General features: G+C 48.3%; 1 protein-coding gene across 6 annotated transcripts in view; it reads left to right on the top strand.

The window, feature by feature from the left end:
• LOC127571989 (phospholipase D1-like) overlaps positions 1–22,718 on the top strand; it is a 168,484-nt gene that overhangs the window by 43,135 nt on the left and 102,631 nt on the right. For all 6 annotated transcript variants that reach the window (XM_052018785.1, XM_052018783.1, XM_052018786.1 and 3 more), the window contains exons 2-4: positions 12,177–12,368; positions 17,470–17,603; positions 19,769–19,914. In XM_052018785.1, the coding sequence (XP_051874745.1) occupies positions 12,212–12,368; positions 17,470–17,603; positions 19,769–19,914 (437 nt within the window). In that variant the 5' untranslated portion in view covers positions 12,177–12,211. The remainder of the gene's footprint in view (positions 1–12,176; positions 12,369–17,469; positions 17,604–19,768; positions 19,915–22,718) is intronic.

Genomic DNA, 22,718 nt, shown 5'->3' on the forward strand with positions numbered 1-22,718 from the left:
TTTGCTTTTTCTCCCACATCCCAAAGACGTACGGTTTAGGAGGGTAATTAGCCATTGTAAATTATCCCCAGTATGTGGGTGAGGGGTAGAATCTGGGGGGAGTTGGTGGGAATGTGGGGAGAATAAAATGGGGATTAGTGTAGGATTGGTGTTAATAGCTGCTTGATGAACAGCACAGACTTGGGCTGAAGGGCCTGTTTCCATGCTGTAAGACTCTATGACAACCACAGCTTGCACTTGTATAATATATTCACATTGCAAAATGTCCCGCGGGGTTAACAAGCCATTTGTCAATGGACTGAATGAATCGAGCCAGAGGGTGAAGGGGCCAGGAAAACGGGGAGAAAAAGGCTGTGGATCAGGTTTAGGGAGGGAATTCAGAGCTTGGCCCCCACACAGCTGAAGATACGACCATCAGTGGGAGAGCTATTGAGGATCAAAGAAAAGCTGTAGTTTAATGATTGGGAGGATTTTGGAGGATAGCCACGAGAAAGAGAACAAGACAGAAAACGGGAAGGTAGGAAGCTGAGCAGAGGCTGGCAAAGAGCTTGTAAGAGCTTCTATAAGAATGTAAAGAGGAAGAGATCTGCAAACATTACACCGGCTCCTGGATGCTGAGGCAGGAGAATTAATAATAGGGAATGAGGAAATGACAGAATCTGCATCTGTCCCCACAGCGGGGAGCATGAAAAGCGTCAAGAAGGGAGGCAAATGAGAGGGGGGACATTTAAAACCGTCATCATTACGAGAGATAAAATATGAGGCAAATTAATGGGTTTACCTGCTGGTCTCCATTTTTCCCCCCTGGACCTCCTGGTCTGCACCTTGTGGATGTGCTGGACTGCATCCCCTGGACCTGCTGGTCTTCATCCCCTGGACCTGCTGGTCTTCATCCCCTGGACCTGCTGGTCTTCGTCCCCTGGACCTGCTGGTCTTCGTCCCCTGGACCTGCTGGTCTTCGTCCCCTGGACCTGCTGGTCTCTGTCCCCTGGACCTACTGGTCTTCATCTCCTGGACCTGCTGGTCTCTGTCCCCTGGACCTGCTGGTCTTCATCTCCTGGACCTGCTGGTCCCCTCCCTTGGATATGATGGACTGCATTCCTGGCCCTGCTGGTCTTCATTCCCGGACCTGCTGGCCATCCCCAGCATCTGCTGGTCTCAATCACTGGCCATTAAATACAGCTTCTGCAGAGGATATGGATGCATTGACTGCAATTATCCAACGTTCCCGGATTCAGGAAAAGTCCCAATGGATTGGAAAATTGCAAATGGAACAATATAGCACTTTTAAAAAAAAAATGAAGATGTCGAAAAGTAGGAGAATAAAGGCTGCTGAGCCCAACACCGCAGGGAAAGGGCCGGGATTCGTTCTGGGTGGGGTGATAACAGAGCCATTAGCGACGCACAATGTGATCGGCTGGAGTCAACATGATTTACGTTTAACAAAAGTATTGGAGTTCTCTCGGGCTGCAACGAGGAGAGTGGATACGGGGGAACCAGAGCGTGTAGTATATCTATGAACATACAAAGTAGCAGGAGGAGACAATTCAGCACCTTGTACCTGCCCCACTCTTTCATGAGATCATGACTGATTTTTTAAAATCTGGATTAAAACCAGAAACGACTATAAACACTCAGCAGGTAAGGCAGAGTGAGTGTTTCGACTCGACAACCTTTCTCAGAACTATGAAATGTTTTACGATGTAGAGGTGGAGGAGGGGCGGGGAGAATAGAAGGAGGGTGATGACAGGGTAGAGACTGAGAAGGACTGAATGACGAGTGGTGCTAGCTGAGGGAGGGAGGGAGGGTGGGGAGGTCTTGTTAATCACAGCTGTCTTTCCTGAAGGAGGTGTAAATAGAGGGTGATGAGATCTTACAGTTCTGGTCTCCTTGTATAAGGAGGGATTCACTGACCTTCGAGGTTGAGCAGTGAAGATTCAACTCAAAACAGTGATGGGCTGGTCAGGATGGATGCAGGGAGGGTGTTTCCCTGACTGATGAATCTAGAACCTAAGGTCACAGTCTCAGGGTGTGGGAGAGAATACAGTACAGTACAGCACAGGAACAGGCCCTTCGGCCCACCATGTTGTGCTGAACTAATTAAACTGATGATGCCTAATCCCTCCATTTTCTGCACATTCATGGGTCTATCTAAAAGCCTCTTAAACACCTCCATGGTATCTGCCTTCACCACCACCCCTGGCAGCCCGTTCCAGGCACCCACCACTCTCTGTGTAAAAAAAAAACACAACTTGCCCCACACATCTCCTGTAAACTTTCTCCCTCTCACCTTAAATGTATGCCCTCTAGTATTAGACATTTCAGCCCCTGTCTCCCTTACCTATGCCTCAAATAATTATATAAACTTCTGTCAGGTCTCCCCTCAGCCTCTGCCGCTCCAGAGAAAACAACCCAAGTTTGTCCAACCTCTCCTTATAGCTCATGCCCTCTAATCCAGGCAGCATCCTGGTGAACATCTTCTGCACCCTCTCCAAAACCCCCACCACCTTCCTATCATGGGAACAAGAACTTAAAATTGAGATGAGGTGCAGTGTCTTCACTCGGAGGGTGGTGGACCTGTGGAAGTCTCTAACACAGAGGTCTGTGGAGGCAGAGTTGCCGAATATATTTAAGAAAGAGGGATATAGATCTCTGGACACAAAAGGCATCTCGGGGTATGAGGTAAGGGTCAGAATACAGTAATACGTTAAAAGAGTATCGAGGGGCTGAATGGCCCAATCCTGCTCTCATTTGCTTGTTTGTCACCTCCTGGGATGGGATGTCCTGAAAGGAAAATGTAAGCAAGTTGGGCTTCACTCATTGGAGTTTATGAGAGTGAGAGGTGTAAGGTTTGAAAAGGGACTCACAGGGTGGATGCTGACGGGATGTTTCCCATTTGGGGGGTATCTAAATCCATAGTTTCAGAATTATATTGGCTGTTTTCCCACTGCCTTGGGGAAACCAGCCTCCCCTCCGTGGACTCTGTCTACACTTCTCGCTGCCTCGGTAAAGCAGCCAACATAATCAAAGACCCCACCCACCCCGGACATTCTCTCTTCTCCTGCTCTTCTATCGGGCGGAAGATACAAAAGCTTGAGAACACGTACCACTAGGCTCAAGGACAGCTTCTATCCCGCTGTTATAAGATGATTGAATGGTTCCCTAGTACAATAAGATGGACTCTTGACCTCACAACCTACCTCGTCGTAGCCCTTGTACCTTATTGTCTACCTACACTGCACTTTCTTTGTGACTGTAACTCTATATTCTACATTCTGTTACTGCGTTCCGTTTTACTACCGTGATGTACTTGTGTATGGAATGATCTGTGTATGGACGGCACGCAAACAAACGCTTTTCACTACATCTCAGTACACGTGACAATAATAAACCAATTACCAATTAGGGGGTCAACCTTTTGAGACGGAGATGAGAAGGATGAGGGTTGGGTGTCTTCAGAATTCTCTCCACCAGAGGGTCGTGGAGGCAGTCATTGAATGCATCAAAAGCAGAGATAGCTCTTTACACTGAAGGAGCCACCAATCATGGGGAGCAGGCAGAAAGGAGCTAAAGCCAAAGATCAGATGAACCTAAACTTGACTGAACGGTGCAGCAGTCTCGAGGGGCCGAATGGCCTACTCCTGCCCATTTTTCTTGCTTTTAAAATGGGAGACACACAAGAGGAAGGAATTGGAGATGCAGCAGAGGCTTGAAGGCATGGAGGTGATTAGAGGGAGAGGACAAGGTGGTGGAAGGGAATTTAAAAGTGTTTCTTGGACCTTGGTCTTGCGTCCAACCCAGCCTGGGGCCTTGCCTTCTCTGTAACTGTCCCCACCCTACCACCCTCAGGGACGTTCCTGAGTGGCCGGTTTTAAGTTTCCCACTGATGTTGCTCGAGAATTGAGTCTATGCAGAATTCATAGACTAATACCTTCGACCCAATGTCGGTGCTCACTGAAATGCCACCCTCTGTGTGAAAACGTTGCCCCTCAGGTCCCCTTTAACTCCTTCCCCTCTCACTTTAAACCTGTGCCGTCTACTTTTAGACTCCCCTACCCTGGGGAACAGACTGTGACCGTCCGCCTTATCCATGCCCCTCATGGTGTGCGGGCTGCCCCCAGAACACTCTATGCAAAAGATGCATTTCACTGTGTGTTTCGATGTACATGTGAACTAATAAAGATATCATATCTCTGTCAGGTCACCCTTCAGCCTCCTCCACTCGAGGGAAAATAGTCCCAGCCTGTCCAGCCTCTCCTATAACTCGAGCCCTCCAGTCCCGGTAACATCCCTCTGTATCTCTTCTGCACCCTCTCTCCAAGCAGGAACAGATAAAATTGCTGAGACGTGAGTGTTTTTTGGCTGAAGAAATATTTTCTGACTGGTTAAAGCCAGTGGTATCTCCTGCAGCTCAGGTGAATGGTACAGCCAGGTACAGCGTCTAATGAGTCATTACTAGGCACTTGGCCAGACTCATTACACCACAAAACTCTAAATGTTAACCTTCCTACAGATCCATAAATGTTTATGGCACAAGATCCGGTGTTGGCAATAAGGAAACAAAACCAAAATGTCGTAGATGCTGGAAACCTGAAAAAAAAACAGGGCCAGGGAGCGAGAAACTAGAGGGTGCTGCTGAGATGGGGCTGTACTTGACCTTATCCTAGGAAAGGAAACTGGGCAGGTGGGGGATATGTTGGTGGGGGAGCACTTTGGGAACAGTGAACATAATTCGATAAGTTTCAAGGTATTGGTGGAAATGAGTCTGACTAGACTATGGATGAAAGTGTCTGAGCTGGCAATACATAGAACAGTACAGCACGGAACAGGCCCTTCGGCCCACCTTGTCCGTGCTGAACACGATGCCAAATTAAACTAAAACCCGTCTGCCTGCACGTGATCCACATCCCTCCATTCCCTGCATATTCATGGGTCTGTCTAACAGCCTCTTAAGCACCTCTATCGTATCTGCCTCCACCCCCACCCCTGGCAGCCCGTTCCAGGCACCCACCGCTCTCTCTGTAAAACAATAAACTTGCCTCGCACATCTCCTTTAATTTTCCCCCTCTCACCTTAAATGCACGTCCTCTAGTATTCGGCATGGGAAGAAAGATTCTGACTGTATACCCTTATCTGTGCCTCCCATAATCTTATAAACCTCTATCAGGTCTCCCCTCAGCCTCTGCCACTCCAGAGAAAACAACCCAAGTGTGTCCAGCCTCTCCTTAGAGCTCATACCCTCTAATCCAGGCAGCATCCTGGTGAACCTCTTCTGCACCCTCTCCAAAGCCCCCACGTCCTTCCTGTAATGGGGCGACCAGAACTGCACACAATACTCCGTGCAACCTAACCAAAGGTTTATACAGCTGCAAACCTGACTGTACCCACCTACACATCTTGTATCTGCGTATCAACTAAAGTCACAGGTCCGTCTGCTGGGGTTCGATTCAGATTGGTTCCCACACCCTTCTAACCCAGAAGGGAAACAGCTGCCATTGGTCCAAAATTATAAAGGGATAGGGATTCTTCCTGGATTCCAAATGTCAATTGAGCTGCCCAGGGAAAGGTGTGTAGCTTCCATGGAATCTGTACATTCCGCCACTGAGCACCAAACATCTCTAAGTGATATTGTAATGCATCAGTTCTCTCAAAGAAAGTGGTAGCACTTGAGTGCAACAATTACAGTTCACCAAGGAATGTGTGTGGGAGCTCACGGGCCAGACATTGTGATTAACAAACTGTGATGATTCCATACCAATTAACGAAATGCTAGGGATCTGTATTTATCTCAGCTCCTCCAAACACCTCCTGGCTGGCCTCCAAATTCCACTCTCTCTGAACTTCAGATCAAGACTACTGCCCTGTCGTAACTCACGTTGTCCCTTTGAGCTCTCACCCCTGGGCTCCCTGACTTTATGGGCTCCCCATCTAGCATTGCCTTGATTTGACAATTCTTGTGTTTGTCGTTCTCTATCATCATATCCCTCCCTCTCTTTGTAACTCATCCTGCCTTCCCGCCTTCCGAGATCACCAAACCCCTTCAAGTCTGTCCTGATACAGGGCCTCGAACCCAAACGATCCCTTTCCCCACCACAGATGCTGCTCGACCCACTGAGTTTCTCCAGCAGTTTGTTCTTCTTTTGCTCCTAGCACCTTCCATCTCTTGTGTCTCCTCCAGTTTCAGTTAATTGCTCCACGGTTAGCAGTCATGCTTTCACTGGTTAGAACATAGAACATAGAACAGTACAGCACAGAACAGGCCCTTCGGCCCACAATGTTGTGCCGACATAGCTAATCCCTCCTACCTACAGAATGCCCATGTCCCTCCATTTTCCTCTCATTCATGTGCCCATCCAAGACCTCCTTGAAAGCCCCAAATGAATGTGCCTCCATCACCCTATCAGGCAATGCATTCCAGGCATCCACCACTCTCTCAGTAAAAAACGTACCCCTCACATCTGTTCTGAACCTACCCCCTCTCACCTTAAATGCACGCCCTCTGGTATTGGATCGCTCAATAATGCGAAAAAACCTCTTTCTCCTCCTCTGAGACTCTCTATAAAATCGACCTCAATGTCCTAATATTTCCTCAGTCCCTGATTTTAGCATTCTGTTGAAGTATCTTCAGTTAAAATGTAACTGAAATAAAAACTTGCAGATGCTCGAAAACTGAAACAAAAACTTCCTTGGAGTGAAGGAGGTTGAGGGGTGACCTTATAGAAGTGTATAAAATAATGGTATTGGTTTATTATTGTCACTTGTACTGAGGTACAGTGAAAAACTTGTCTTGCATACCGATCGTACAGGTCAATTCATTACACAGTGCAGTTACATTGAGTTAGTACAGAGTGCATTGATGTAGTACAGGTAAAAACAGTAACAGTACAGAGTAAAGTGTCACAGCTACAGAGAAAGTGCAGTGCAATAAGGTGCAAGGTCACAACAAGATAGATCGTGAGGTCAGAGTCCATCTCATCGTATAAGGGAACATAGATAAAGGGTATAGATAAGATAGATGGTCACAGTTTTTACCCCAGGGTAGGGGGTTCTAAAACTAGAGGGCATAGCTTTAAGGTGAGGTGGAAAGATTTAAAGGGGACCTGAGGGGCAAGTTTTCCACCCAGAGGGTGGTGGGGATATAGAAGTGGTGGAGGCAGGTACAGTTACATCTTTTAAAAGACGTTTGGACTGGATCGTGGACAGTCAAGGTTCAGGGGTATATGGGCCAAATGCAGGCAAATGCAAATAGCTCAGATCAGCATCTTGGTTGGCATGGGTGAGTTGGGCCGAAGGGCCTGTTTCCGTGCTGTATAACTCTATGACTGTGGCATTTACTCTTTCCAACACCAATACACTGTAGCTGCAGTGTGTACCATCTACAAAATATCAGAAATAAACATTGCAACATGGAGTGGGTGAGGCATTGAGCAATAACACACTTACACGTGGACTTTAAACATTGTTGGGAGAAGAGATTGTGGGAGTGGGGATGGGATTGTTTTTATCCCTTTGTGATACATGGGGTTTTCTGGCACAGCCAGCATTTATGGTCCATCCCTAACTGTCCCTGAGAAGGTGGGGAGAGGGGGGAGGGTGGAGGTGAGCCACCGCCTTGAACCGCTGCACTCCTTCTGCTGAAGGTGCTCCCTCAGCGCTGTTGGGGAGGGAGCTCCAGGAATTAGGCTCAACAACAATGACGGAACGGTGATATGTTGCCAGAGCAGGTTGGCGTGTGGCTTGGGAGGGGAACCTGCAGGTCGTGGTGTTCCCCTGCACCCGCTGGCCCTGTGCCCCTCGGTGGTGAAGGTCAGGGATTTGGGAGTAGCCTGGGTGAGTAACTGTATTGTATTTTGCAGATGGTGCACACTGCAGCCTGTGGTGGAGGGGGTGAATATTCGATGGGGTGCCGATTGAACATGTTGATTTAAGACCATATGACATAGTAGAATCAGGCCTTTCGGCCCTTCGAATCTGCTCCACCATTCGATCATGGCTGATTTGTTTTTCCCTCTCAACCCCATTCTCCTGCCTTCTCCCCGTAACCTTTGACGCCCTCACTAATCAAGAACCTATCAACCTCCACTTTAAATACACCCAATGACTTGGCCTCCACGGCCGTCTGTGGCCAAGAATTCCACCGATTCACCGCCCTCTGGCTGAAGAAATTCCTCCTCATCTCAGTTCTAAAGGGATGTCCTTCTACTCTGAGGCTGTGCCCTCTGGTCCTGGACTCTCCCACTGATGGAAACATCCTCTCCACATCCACTCTATCCAGGCCTTTCAGTATTCGGTGGGTTTCAATGAAATCCCCCCTCATCCTTCTGAACTTCAGCAAGTACAGGTCCAATTGGTATTGGTATTGATATTGGTATTGGTTTATTATTGTTACTTGTACCGAGGTACAGTGAAAAACTTGTCTTGCATCCTGTTCATACAGATCAATTCATTACACAGTGCATTGAGGTAGTACAGGGTAAAACCATAACAGAGTACAGAGTACACCCATTTGTCTTGGATGACATTCCAGCACTCACGCAGGCAGGTGAAGCGTTTTCAGTCTCACACCTGTCCTGTGCTTTGTGGATGACAGAAAGACCTTGGGGTGTCACGAGGTGAGTCACTCACTACAGGATGCTCTGCCTCTGACCTGAGGTATTTATGTGTCTGGTTCATTTGAGTTCGGAATCAGGTTTATGATCACTGACTTGTATGTTGTGAAATGTGTTGTGTTGTGGCAGCAGTACAGTGTGAAGACACAAAATTACTATACATTATAAAAATAAATCAATAGTACAAAAAAAGCAATAAGGAGGGTTCAAAGACCATTCAGAAATATGATGGCGGAGGGGAAGAAGCTGTTCCTGAATCGTTGAGTGTGGGACTTCAGGGTCCTGTACCTCCTCCCCGATGGTAGTAACGAGGAGGGCATGTCCCAGGTGGTGAGGGTCCTTAGTGATGGATGCCACCTTCTTGAGGCGCCACCTTCTTGAGGCACCGCCTCTTGGAGATGTCCTCGGTGGTGGGGAGGGTTGTGCCCGTGATGGAGCTGGCTGAGTCTACAACCCTCTGTAGCCTCTTGCGATCCTGTGCATTGGAGCCTCCATACCAGGCGGTGATGCAACCAGTCAGAATGTTCTCCATGGTACATCTGTAGAAATTTGTGTAGCGGTTAGTGTAACGCTATTACTGCGCCAGCGACCCGGGTTCAATTCTGATCGCTGTCTGTAAGGAGTTTGTATGTTCTCCCCGTGTCTGCGTGGGTTTCCTCCGGGTGCTCTGGTTTCCTCCCACATTCCAAAGACGTACAGGTTAGGAAGTTGTGAGCATGCTGTGTTGGCGCCGGAAGCGTGGCGACATTTGTGGGCTGCGCCCAGAACACTCTAAGCAAAAGATGCATTTCACTGTGTGTTTCGATGTGACTGATAAAGGTATCTTATCTTATCTTAGACATACTGAATCTCCTTAAACTCCTAACGAAGTAGAGCCGCTGGCGTGTCTTCCTCGTGATTGAATCAATGTGTTGGGCCCAGGATAGGTCCTCCAAGACGTTAATGCCCAGGAGTTCCTGGTCAATGGTGATGCTTTGGATGTTGCGTGGGTGAAGCATCTAGTGTGTTAGATGTACCGGCATGGATTGGCTTGGGAACACTTGCGTGAGAACACTGGGTTTCCCCCAGTGTTGGCTAAAATCTCCCCAGCTAAGAGGGGTTGGTTAGAAATGAATCTTTCACACCACTGTTCCTCTGTGTGACAGTTACTGTTTGACTACTTGTCAACCACTACTTAAAGCACTTCAATCAGATGCAGTCAAACATGACACCACCCTAATCCCTTTCACTCTGGAGATGGGTTTACTACTGGTGTCGGCACACACAGACAACCAAGCATTGAATGAGCTGGCTACCCATGCTGACAGGATCTTGTGCTGACATTTTTTTCCACTGCTCATCGCACACTGTCATAGCTTAGACCTGCTCTCCACAGGCTCACTAGTCACTGCAAAAACTTCACTGTATTGGAAGCTCCACCATCAACAGGTTACCCCTTCATTACACCCCGCCTTAACAATAAAGAGCCGGTTGCTGATTCTGGGATTTCTATGATATTCCTGCCTGGAGAAAGTGGAACATGAAGTAATTCTGTCCCACTATTCCCCATGTGAGAACCCCCAGAGTCTTTCACGGCCAATGATGCACTTCCTGAAGTGTTGGTGCTATTCCAATGGAGGAAAAGCAGTTGCCTATTTCCACAAAGCAAGATACCTCCAACAATGAAGTGATAATGACTTGATAATGGGCCTGAGTGATTTTGAATGAGTGATCGGAAAGTATTGACCAATGATGGAAGTTGTAGGGTCAAGATGTTGAGTCTTCAGAGTCAAGTCATGGAGGCTGATTGTTCTTGGGTTGGTGGGGTTGTCATCTGTGATAAACGTAAACTCCAGGACACACCACGTCTTTGCTGTTAGAACTGTTTGTTGGGGAGCTGCGGTGGAGAGGGCAAGGGGCTTACATAATCTTTTATTTAGGGGATTCAGTGGGTGGGAAGAGTCAGTGACGGGGGTAGTGTCTGTGGGTGGGGAGAGTCGGTGACAGGGGGAGTGTCTGTGGGCGGGGATTCAGTGGGTGGGGAGAGTCGGTGATGGGGGAGAGTGTCTGTGGGAGATTCAGCGGTTCAATGGAAAGATGTCTACTGATTCACCTCCCTCCCATGAGGAGTCTCCCATTGCCCCACCTCTGACTCATTCATCGCCCAATGACTGGGATATGTTAAAATTGATCAGGGGCGCTATGGGAATCGCCCCTCCCCCACAGCCGGCCTTCGGTCCTGTGCTGAGTGGGTCAGGATTTGGTGTCCCTCCCCTGCCCAGTGTTGCTGCCTCGGTGTTGTGAGGCAGCACGATATTCTGCTTGCAGTTCAATCAGCTCAGACCTCGTTCTAGACACTGATGCAGTTCAGGAGTGTACGTAATAGCAGGATGGATCTCAGTTCGAGCAGGATCGTTTACTTCTCCGCAGAAGGCTGACGTCACCTCCTCGTTCACGTTGACTTTGCCATTTGCCTTGCCAATTGTGTTGACCTCATCCTGGTGACTTTGTCACACGTCTTCCTGCCATCGACATCTCACCCTGTGTCCCTTCTATCGGTCAACTGACACTTCCATCTTCCTGCTGCTCTGCCTTCCCACAGCAAATCAAAATGAGAGCGTGCTGTCATTTTGACACTCCAGTGATTGGACACTCCAATCTAGGGTTTTTGTTGTTACTCTATACGGGAGATTAATATTTACTTGAAGGAATTTTGGCAACTGTAATCATATTTGCTTTTTGTTGATATTTGAGTTTCTCCATCATTGGTGTCAACTCTCTCAGCACTAACCTCTGGAATCCCCTTCCCAAATCTATCTGTCTACCCCAGCTACAAAAGCTTGCTCAAGGACAGCTTCTATCCCACTGTTGTCAGACTCTTGAATGGACCTCTCATAAGCTAGAAGATGGAGTCTTGATCTCCCAATCGACCTCGTCGTGGCCCTTGCACTTTATTTGTCTCCCTGCCCTGCACTTTCCCTGCAGTTACAGCACTATATTCTGCATTCTATTTTCCTGTGTACTTCCTTGACACAGGCACGGTAGTGTAGTGGTTAGGCTAACACTATTACAGCGCCAGCGACCCAGGTTCAATTCCGGCTGCTGTCTGTAAGGAGTTTGTACGTTCTCCCCGTGTCTGTGTGGATTTCCTCCGGGTGCTCCGGGATTCCACCCACATTCCAAAGACGTACGGGTTAGGAAGTTGTGGGCATGCTATGTTGGTGTTGGAAGTGTGGCGACACTTGCGGGCTGCCCCCAGAGCACTAAGCAAAGGATGCATTTTACTGTGTGTTTCAACGTACATGTGACTAATAAAGATACTTGACGTACTTATGTATGGAATGATCTGTCTGGACGGCACACAAACAAAAGCTTTTCACTGTATCTCAGTACATGTGGCAAGAATTAACCAATAGCAAAGGCAACAGTGCAATGGAATGGGTGATTTATATTCTCAATCTTTTGTATTTGGATGAGATGTTAAACTGGGGGTCTCTCTCAGATGGGTGTAAAAGGCCCCAGGGAACCATCGTAGGAAGGCATCATGTGGGTTGCAGTGGGCTTTGACCTTTCTTCCTTCATTCCCAGGCTGGCTGGCTGGGGTCTGAGTACTAGTGCTCACCATGTCAGAGCGACAGCAGGAGTCCTTCCACCGGTCATCCGCACTGAAGGGCGTAGCCCAGGACATCAGCCAACTGATGGAGAAGCTCGACACCAATGAGCTCTACCTCGAAGGAGACGAGCCGGACATTGACACGGTGAACGAGACCAGAGTGCCTGGTGAGCAGCTTTTCACTTCAAGTACAGGAGTCAGAAACCAGTTTATTATCACTGACATGTGTCGTGAAATTTGTTGTTTTGCGGCAGCATAGAACATTACAGCACAGTACAGGCCCTTCAGCCCACAATGTTGTGCTGACATTTTATCCTGCTCTAATATCTATGTAACCCTTCCCCCCCAAATGTTAACCCTTCCCTCCCATTTCTCTATCATTCATGTGTCTATCTAAGAGTCTCTTAAATGTCCCTAATGTATCTGCCCCTACAACCTCTGCCGGCAGTGCGTTCCACGCACCCACCACTCTCTGTGTAAAAAAAAAACTTACCCCTGACGTCCCCCTTATACCTTCCTCCAATCACCTTAAAATTATGTCCCCTCGCGTTAGCCATTTTCGCTCTGGGAAAAAGTCTCTGACTGTCCACGCGATCTATGTCTCTTATCATCTTGTACACCTCTATCAAGTCTCCTCTCATCTTCCTCCTCTCCAAAGAGAAAAGCCCGAGCTCACTCAACCTATCCTCATAAGACATGCTCTCCAATCCAGGCAGCATCCTGGTAAATCTCCTCTGCACCCTCTCTAAAGCTTCCACATCCTTCCTATAATGAGGGGTAAAGTGTCTTGCAGTACAGTGCAAGACATAAAAATTACCGTAAATTACAAAAATAAATAAATAGTGCAAAAGAGGAATAACGAGGTGGTGCTCATGAGGTCATGGACCGTTCAGAAATCTGATGGTGGAAGGGAAGAAGCTGTTCCTGAATCATTGAGTGTGGGTCTTCAGGCTCCTGTACCTCCTCCCCGAAGGCAGTAACGAGAAGAGGCATGTCCTGGGTGGTGAGGGTCCTCAGTGATGCTGCCTTCTTGAGGCACCACCTCTTGAAGATGTCCTCGATAGTGGGGAGGGTTGTGCCTGCGATGGAGCTGGCTGAGTCTGCAACCCTCTGCAGCCTCTTGCGATGCCACTTTCCATGTTGTATAACTCCAGGACTCTCCATGAGTTGTACAGCTTGTGTCTCAGAGACACGAGTTCAAATCCCAGCACAGCAGCTGGGGATCTTAACTGGAATTAGATATTTTTTTTAAAAAAGAAGCTATTCTCAGTAAAACTACTGGATTGTTGTTAAAACCCCGCCTGTTTCACCCTGCCTTACAGGGGACCTGATGCAGGGTTTCAACCCGAAGCATCGACAGTTACTCTCCCCCCACGGATGCTGCTCGGCGCTCCAGCAGATTGCCTGTTGCTCCAGATTCCAGCATCCGCCATCTGTGGTGTCTCCAGCCTGACACTGCATTTGGTCTGGTCAGTTTGGGCAGCAGAAAGGAAAATGGAATTTCATCCAAACAAGTGTCAGCTGATGATGCATTTGGGTAGCGGCAACAAGCCAAAGGAAGATTGGTATTGGTATCGGTTTATTATTGTCACTTGTGCCGAGGTACAGTGAAAAACTTGTCTTACCAACCGATCATACAGGTCAATTCATTACACAGTGCAGTTACAGTGAGTTAGTACAGAGTGCATTGAGGTAGCACAGGTAAAAACAATAACAGTACAGAGTAAAGTGTCACAGCTACAGAGGAAGTGCAGTGCAATAAGGTGCAAGGTCACAACAAGGTAGATCGTGAGGTCAGAGTCCATCTCACTGTATAAGAGTTCAATAGTCTTATCACAGTGGGGTAGAAGCTGTCCTTGTCTGGTGGTACGTGCCCTCAGGCTCCTGTATCTTCTACCCAATGGAAGAGGAGAGAAGAGAGAATGTCCCGGGTGGGTGGGGTCTTTGATAATGCTGGCTGCTACACTGAGACAACGAGAGGTAAAGTCCAAGGAGGGGAGGCTGGTGTCTGTGATGCGCTGGGTTATGTCAAGGATCCAGTTACAGAGGGAGGTGTTGAGTCCTAGGTCTCGGAGTTTGGTGACAAGCTTGCTTGAAATTATTGTATTGAAGATACTGTTGAATGCAGGATACGGACTGGTGAGAGGTAAAAAGAGGCCTCGCAGTACATGTCACAAATCTTTCAAGTACAGATTAAAAAGGTCAATAAAAAGGCAGCTGGGATGCTGTGTCCCATATTAGCTGCCGGATAAAACATAAGAGCGGCAAGGTTATGCTTCAACTCGACGCAACACCAGTTTGGCAACTGCTGGTGCACTCTATGGATTTCTTACCACCACTTCATAGAACATAGAACAGTACAGCACAGTACAGGCCCTTCGGCCCACAATGTTGTGCCGACATTTTATCCTGCTCTATCAAACCCTTCATATCAAAACCTACATAGCCCTCCATTTTTCGATCATTCATGTGGCTAACTAAGAGGCTCTTTAAATGTCCCTAATGAATCTGCTCCCACGCACCCACCACTTTCTGTGTAAGAAAAAACTTACCTCTGATATCCCCCCTATACCTTCCTCCACCCACCTTAAAATTATGAAACATTTAACTGCATAGGCTGGAGTTTTCCCTTGCAAATGCCTAAAATTTTGGTTAGGCTGCACTTGGAATATCACGTGCAGTTCTGGTCGCCCCATTACAGGAAAGATGTGGAGGCTTTGGAGAGGGTGCAGAAGAGGTTCACCAGGATGCCGCCTGGATTAGAGGACGTGTGTTATGAGGAGAGGTTGGACAAACTTTGGTTGTTTTCTCTGGAGTGTCAGAGGCTGAGGGGAGACCTGATAGGAGTTTATGAGAGGCATAGACAGTCAGAATCTTTTTCTACGTCTAGAAATGCAGAATTTTAGAGGGCATAGGTTTAAGGTGAGAGGGGGTAAGTTCAAAGGAGATGTGCAGGGCAAATTTTTTTTTACACAGAGAGCGGTGGGTGCCTGGAACGGGCTGTCAGGGGTGGTGGGAGAGGCAGATACGATTGTTGCATTTCGAATATAGAACATGTATCTGTACAGCACAGGATAGGCCCTTCGGCCCACAAGGTGGTGCTGAACTAATTAAACTAATGATTCCTAATTAATCCAATCCCTCTTCCCTGCATGTTGACCATATCCTGCCCTTCTCTGCATAGCCATGTGCCATTTAAGAAGCTTTTAAATAGACACCTGAATCTGCAGAGAATGGAGGGATGTGAATCATGTGCAGGCAGAAGGGATTAGTTTAATTTGACATCGTGTCCAGCACAGATATTGTGACCAAAGGTCCTGTTCCTGTGCTGTACTGTTCTATGAAGTGCACTGGAGATGGTTTAAAGTGGACTTGTGTAGATATTGCTGGGATGGGGATGTTGCATCTATGAGGGAAGCTTGGTTGCCCAAGGGGTGTCTATAAAGAAATCGGACAGAGGAGACAGCTGAGGCGTGCTTTTTTAAAAAAAAACATAGAGGTGGGCCATAACTCAAGTAATGATGAGTCAGAGTACAGGAAGGAGATAGAGAGCTTAGTGACATGGTGTTACGACAACAACCTTTCCCTCAATGTCAGCAAAACAATAGAGCTGGTCATTGACTTCAGGAAAGGGCGCAGTGCACATGCTCCTGTCTACATCAATGGTGCTGAGGTCGAGAGGGTTGAGAGCTTTAAGGTCCTAGGAGTGAACATCAGCAACAGCCTATCCTGGTCCAACCACCAAGATGCCACGGCCAAGAAAGCTCATCAGCACCTCGACTTCCTAAGGAGACTAAGGAAATTTGGCATGTCCCCTTTGACCCTCACCAATTTTTATCGATGCATCATAGAAAGCATCCCATCTGGATGTATCACGGCCTGGTACGGCAACTGCTCTGCCCGGGACCACAAGAAACTGCAGAGAGTTGTGGACACAGCTCAGCGCGTCACGGAAACCTGCCTCCCCTCCATGGACTCTGTCTACACTTCTCGCTGCCTCGGTAATGCAGCCAACATAATCAAAGACCCCACCCACCCCGGACATTCTCTCTTCTCCCCCCTCCTAATGGGCAGAAGATACAAAAGCCTGAAAGCACGTACCACCAGGCTCAAGGACAGCTTCTATTCCACTGTTATAAGACTATTGAATGGCCCCTTTGTATGATACGATGAACTCCTGACCTCAAACTACCTCATTATGACCTTGCACCTTGTTGTCTACCTGCACTGCACTTCCTCTGTAGCTGTGACACTTTACTCTGTACTGTTATTGTTTTTACCCTGTACTACCTCAATGCACTGTGTAATGAATTGATCTGTACAATCAGTATGTAAGACAAGTTTTTCACTGTACCTCGGTACAAGTGACAATAACAAACCAATTCCTAATTCATGGGTTGAAAATGAAAATGAAGCTACAGATGCTGGGGAGTAGAAGACTGAAACTTGCTGCTTGCAAGGGGGTTGAGTCAGTCACCCCGACCACATTGAACCCGTACTGACTGTATGACTCTGAGCTTCAGAGCTGTGGGCCTCGTGCTGGAAAGTATGACTGTTCACCCATCACTACACAACCACCGCAGACACAAGGGCTGAACTGCCACCTTTCTGCGACTCTGTCCACCATCATTTCCACCGTGTCCAAGGCAGATCCTCGCCAGGCAGTGCGTGAAACGAGACTTTCCCCACGCCCACCCTTGTCTTTTATTCTCCACTATATAAAGCTGTGCCTTTGAAACGCCTGTAATGACAACAGTCCTTTTCACTACCCCATCTGAACCCTTTGTGGTGGTGTACGCCTTTTGATCAAGTCTCCTCCTCGCTTTCTCTGCTCCGAGGAGACTTTTCCGCTCCACACTCATTCTGAGACATCCCAATAAATCTCCTCCACACCCTCAATGACATTTCTACCTTGGAGACACGAGACTGCAGATGCTGGAATCTGGAGCAACACACACAAAATGCTGGAGGAACTCAGCACGTTTAGAGGGGAGAGGAATTGTCAACATTTCAGATCGACACCCCACATCAGGACCGAGAGGGGAGACACTTCTGCCACCTTCAACCGGGCATCTTAAACTGGAGGTGGGACTTTGTTGGCTGGAAGGGAGTAAGATGGATGAGGCCAGACCTCACTGCATGGCAGAACAGGCTCGATGGGCTGAATGGCCTCTTGAGTCCTAAGGTGACGATGTGTTCCCAGTGACTATGGTCGGGCGAGACCAGTCCACGTGGTGTTTAAGCACTTGTTCCCGTCTTGTGTTTCAGATGGTGTCCAGATCCCGTTCTCGGCTGTCTACCAGACCAAAGGCTTCAAGGAGCCCGAGATCCAGGTGTACGTCCCCGGAGCCTTCATCAAGGCGCGCGTGGTGGACGTGGAGCGATTCACCTCCACGAAAAAGGTGAGGACATTTCCCACTCAGAACAGCACCGCTGCCTTGTGTCCCCATCCCTGCCCGCCAGTAACGCTGACAACTTCCTGCTGAACTTCGGCCCCTCCCTCACCCATGGCAGCTGAAGACCAGTAGAATTATGAGGGGGAGGAGGCGATTTGGCCCCTTGATCCTGGTCCATCATTCATCAAGATCTTGGCTGATCTACCCCAGCAGCTATTTCCCATATCCCTTCACATCCAGAAATTTGTGGACCATGTTTTGAATGAACATAGAATAGTACAGCACAGGAACAGGCCCTTCAGTCCACGATGTCTGCAGTGAACACAGTGCCAAATTAAACTAACTCCCTTCTGGCTATATGTGATCCATCTTCCTCCATCCCCTACACATCCATGTGCTGTCTAACAGCCTCTTAATCGCCTCTATCGTATCTGCCTCCACCCACACCCCTGGCAGCACATTCCAGGCACCCACCACTCTCTGTGTATAATAAAAAAAAACTTGGCCCGCACATCTCCTTTAAATTTCCCCTCTCACCTTAATGTACGTCCTCTAGTAGTTGGCATTTCTACCCTGTGAGAAATACCCTATCTATGTCTCTCACCAATGCTGCAGGGAAAACAACCCGTTTGTCCAACCTTTCCTTATAGTTCATGCCCTCTAATCCAGGCAGCATCCTGGTGAACTTCTTCTGCACCCTCTCCAAAGCCTCCACACCCTTCCTGTAATGGAGTGACCAGAACTGCACACAATCCTCCAAGTGTAGCCTGACCAAAGTTTTGTACCAGCTGCAAACTGCCCACACACATATCTTGCGTCTGGTTATCAACTCGAGTCACAGTTTCCTCTGCTGGGGTTTGGTTATGGTCAGGTCCCACACCCTATTTGTATGCCTACCCTAAACCCTCTTGAACACCATGAATTCAATAACCAAGCCTCCACAGCGTTCCGGGGAAGAGAACGCCAAAGGTTTTGCACCCTCTGAGTGACGACACTTCTCCCCATCTCCATCCTAAATGGCCGACCCCTTGCTCTGAGCCTGTGACCCTCCTCAAGTAACAAAACAAAGCATCGGGTCAGGGTCTGTCTGAGCTGACGTGGGTGCCAAACTACTGGAGTATCCAAGAACTGAAAGGCTATTCTGTCAGCAGAACACTCCTGGGCTGTAAAATCATCCGGTCCTCAAGTCAAAGGCAAGGTTGGGAATGGTCGTAGAGTCATACAGTAAGGAACAGGCCATTTGGCCCAACTGTCCATGCTGACGAGGGTTCCCATCTAAGCTGGTCCCATTTGCCTGCGTTTGGCCCATATCCCTCTGAACCTTTCCTCTCCATGTACCTGTCCAAGTGCCTTTTAAATGTTGTTAATGTACCTGCCTCAACCACTTCCTCTGGCAGCTCATTCCATGTACTGACCACCCTCTGGGTGAAGAAGTTTCCCCTTGGGTTCTTAATAAATCTCTCCCCTCTCACCTTGAACCAATGCCCTCTAGTTCTGAACATAGAACATAGAACACTACAGCACAGTACAGGCCCTTCGGCCCACAATGTTGTGCGGACATTTTCTCCTGCTCTAATATCTATCGAACCCTTCCCTCCCACATAGCCCTCCATTTCTCTATCATTCATGTGTCTATCTAAGAGTCTCTTAAATGCCCCTAATGTATCTGCCTTGTATTCTTGATTCCCAACCATAGGAGAAAAAACTGAACATTCACCCCGTCCATTCCCTTCTTGATACCGAGGGAGCACGTCACTGTGGCGGCGGTACCGAGGGAGGGTCACACTGTGGGAGGGGCAGTGCTGAGGGAGGGTCACACCGTGGGAGGGTCCCACTGAGGGAGTGTCACACTGTGGGAGGGTCACACCGTGGGAGGGGCAGTACTGAGGGAGGGTCCCACTGAGGGAGTGTCGCATTGTGGGAGGGGCAGTACTGAGGGAGTGCTGCACCCTCAGGAGACAGTACTGGGGACGAACTGTGTTACTGGAGGAGCCATCATTCGGAAGAGCACACAACCAAATTGCTGACAGGAAGCAGATTAACCATTTCACTGTGCACTCTGTCTGGGGTGGACTATTAAAGCAGCGTTATCACCTCTACCTTGCCTCCCATTCCTGGCAGATTTCAGAGCCCAGGTGGAGCTCCCAACTAACATTCTCTTTCCTTCGCAGGTCCCAAGCCCTAACATTTACACTATCGAGCTGAAACATGGAGAGTTCAGCTGGAAGGTCAAGAGGAAATTCAAACACTTCCAGGAACTTCATCGAGAACTTCTCCGCTACAAAGCCCTGCTCCGCCTGCCGATCCCGACTCGGGGGTAACGTGAAACCCAGACAACTGGCGCATATTCCCTTCTCCCCGATCCCACCCCTGGGTAAACGTAAAACCTGGAGCAGGGTCTGAAGGATCAGAGAGATGGTCCCAGCTCCTGCTTCCTCTTTTCCCCTCAACATTCCTCTTCTCCTGCCACACTGAGTGAGTGGGAAGGAATGTGGCAGAGGGAATACAATGTGGAAGTTAGTGAGGACACACATTTTGGCCGCAAAGCGGGGGAGCGGAGTATTTTGGAATGGTGAGAGATTGGGTAGTGTTGATATTCAATGGGACCTGGGTGTTCAGATACACGAGCGATTGGTATTGGTTTATTATTGTCACTTGTACTGAGGTACAGTGAGAAACTTGTCTTGCAAACCAATCGCACAGGTCAATTCATTACACAGTGCAGTTACATTGAGTTAGTACAGAGTGCATTGAGGTAGTACAGGTAAAAACAATAACAGTACAGAGAAATGTCACATCTACAGAGGAAGTGCAGTGCAATAAGGTGCAAGGTTACAACAACGAGGTAGATCGTGAGGTCAAGAGTCCATCTCGCCATATAAGGGAACCGTTCAATAGTCTTATCACAGTGGTGTAGAAGCTGTCCTTAAGCCTGGTGGTACGTGCCCTCAGGCTCCTGTATCTTCTACCTCATGGGAGAGGGGAGAAGAGAGAATGACCCAGGCGGGTAGGGTCTTTGATTATGCTGGCTACTTCGCCAAGGCAGCGAGAGGTACAGGCAAGAGTCCAAGGAGGGGAGGCTGGTGTCCGTGATGCGCTGGGCTGTGTCCACAACTCTCTGCAGTTTCTTGCGGTCCTGGGCAGAGCAGTTGCCGTGATACATCCAGATAGGATGCTTTCTGTGGTGCATCGGTAAAAGTTGGTGAGAGTCAAAGGGGAAAAACCGAATACCTTTAACCTCCTGAGGAAGTAGAGGCGCTGGTGAGCTTTCTTGGCCGTGTCATCTATGCGATACGTTGCTTTTTATTCCGAGGGGATTTGAGTACGGAGTAAAGACATTTTACTCTATTTAAGTACGGCCTTGGTGAGCCCACACCTGGAATATTGTGTACTGTCTCCTCTCCTTACCCACAAAATGATATACGTACCTGCCGTCGCGGAAGTGCAGTGAAGATTCACCAGACTGGCTCCAGCAATGGCAGGTTTGTCAGACCAGGAGAGGTTGAGTAAACTGAGACTGTATTGTCTGGAGGAATGAGAAAAGGTCCTGTTGAAACTTGCAGGGAGGGTGTTTCCCTCGTCTGAAGAGCTCGGGATCTGGAGCAGAATAAAGGGTAGGTCATTTAACGTTGATTTGAAGAGAATTTCCTTCATCCAGAGGGTGGTGAATCTGTGGAATTCTCCACCCCAGAGGCTACAGACTGTTTATATAAAATGGAGAGAGAGTTTTATTACACAGAGAGTGGTTAATATCCAGAACTCACTGCCAGAGCCGGAGGTGCAGTCAGAAACCACGTTTAAGAGGCATTTAGACAGACACTTCAATAGGCAAGAAAACAGTCCTAATGTGAGCAGATTAGTGTAGATGGGTAAAATGGTTAGCATGGACTAGTGGGCCGAAGGGCCTGTTTCTGTGCTGTATGATGCTGACCAGGAAAAGATTAAGGGGTATGGGGACTGTGCAGGAGAACGGTGTTGAGGTAGACGATCTTCTGAACAGAGGGACAGCCAGAAGGACTGAATAGCCCACTGCAGTCCTGTGTCTCTGATACTGTGCAGGAGGGTCGGTGATCCTCCATCAGAGTTTGGTGAAAGTGAGAAAACAAGGGAAGTTTAAGGTGCAGGAGGAGAGGGGATGACCGTTCGGCCCTGGCAACCTACAGCACCGTTCTATCAGCTCATTGGGATATTAATATTTAAACTCCAGGCTCACCTGCTGAGGGTCCCCAGTACTTTCGAGTTTTACTTCAGATTTCCCACACCGGCAGTCTTTAGCTTTCAGATTAATCCTGGCTGTTGCTCATACCTCACATGCAAATAATAAAAGTAAGATTAATTTCTCACTAAGTCACAGTGTTGTGGGAGTGTGCGGTGTGTAAATCATCTGAGCCATTTCTACATTACCACAATCAGGTTTATTATCACTGACTTATATGTTGTGAAATTTGTTGCTTTGCGGCAGCAGTACAGTGCAGGGATATATCAATTACAAAATAGATAAATAGTGCAAAAAGAAGGAATAACGAGGTGGTGTTCGTGGACCGTTCAGAAATCTGATGGCGGAGGGGAAGAAGCTGTTCCTGAATCGTTGAGTGTGGGTCTTCAGGCTCCTGTACCTCCTCCCCGGTGGTAGTAACGAGAAGAGGGCATGTGAGGGTCCTCAGAGATGGATGCTGCCTTCTTGAGGCACCACCTCTTGGAGATGACCTCGATGGCGGGGAGGGTTGTGCCCGTGATGGAGCTGGCTGGGTCTACAACCCTCCGCAGCCTCTTGCGATCCTGCGCATTGGAGCCTCCATACCAGGTGGTGATGCAACCAGTCAGAATGCTCTCCACCGTACATCTGTAGAAATTTACAAAAGGCTTTGGTGACATACCAAATCTCCTCACAACAGTGACTGCACTTTGTAAAGCAGTTCACCAGTCGTAAGACACTCTCTGATGTCTCAGGGCTGTGAAAAGCATGCCTGAGATACAAACCTATTCTGTTTACCCCTTGCTCAGCCATAATATACTGTACCATCAAACTCAGATTTAATTGATCAGTTGAGCCCTGGGATTGTGGCCAATTGTTCCACGTCTTTACCACTCCCTGCGTGAAGTGTTGCCTTGAAAGTGGCG

The sequence above is a fragment of the Pristis pectinata genome, chromosome 6 (genome assembly GCF_009764475.1).
Source record: "Pristis pectinata isolate sPriPec2 chromosome 6, sPriPec2.1.pri, whole genome shotgun sequence".
NCBI lineage: Eukaryota > Metazoa > Chordata > Chondrichthyes > Rhinopristiformes > Pristidae > Pristis > Pristis pectinata.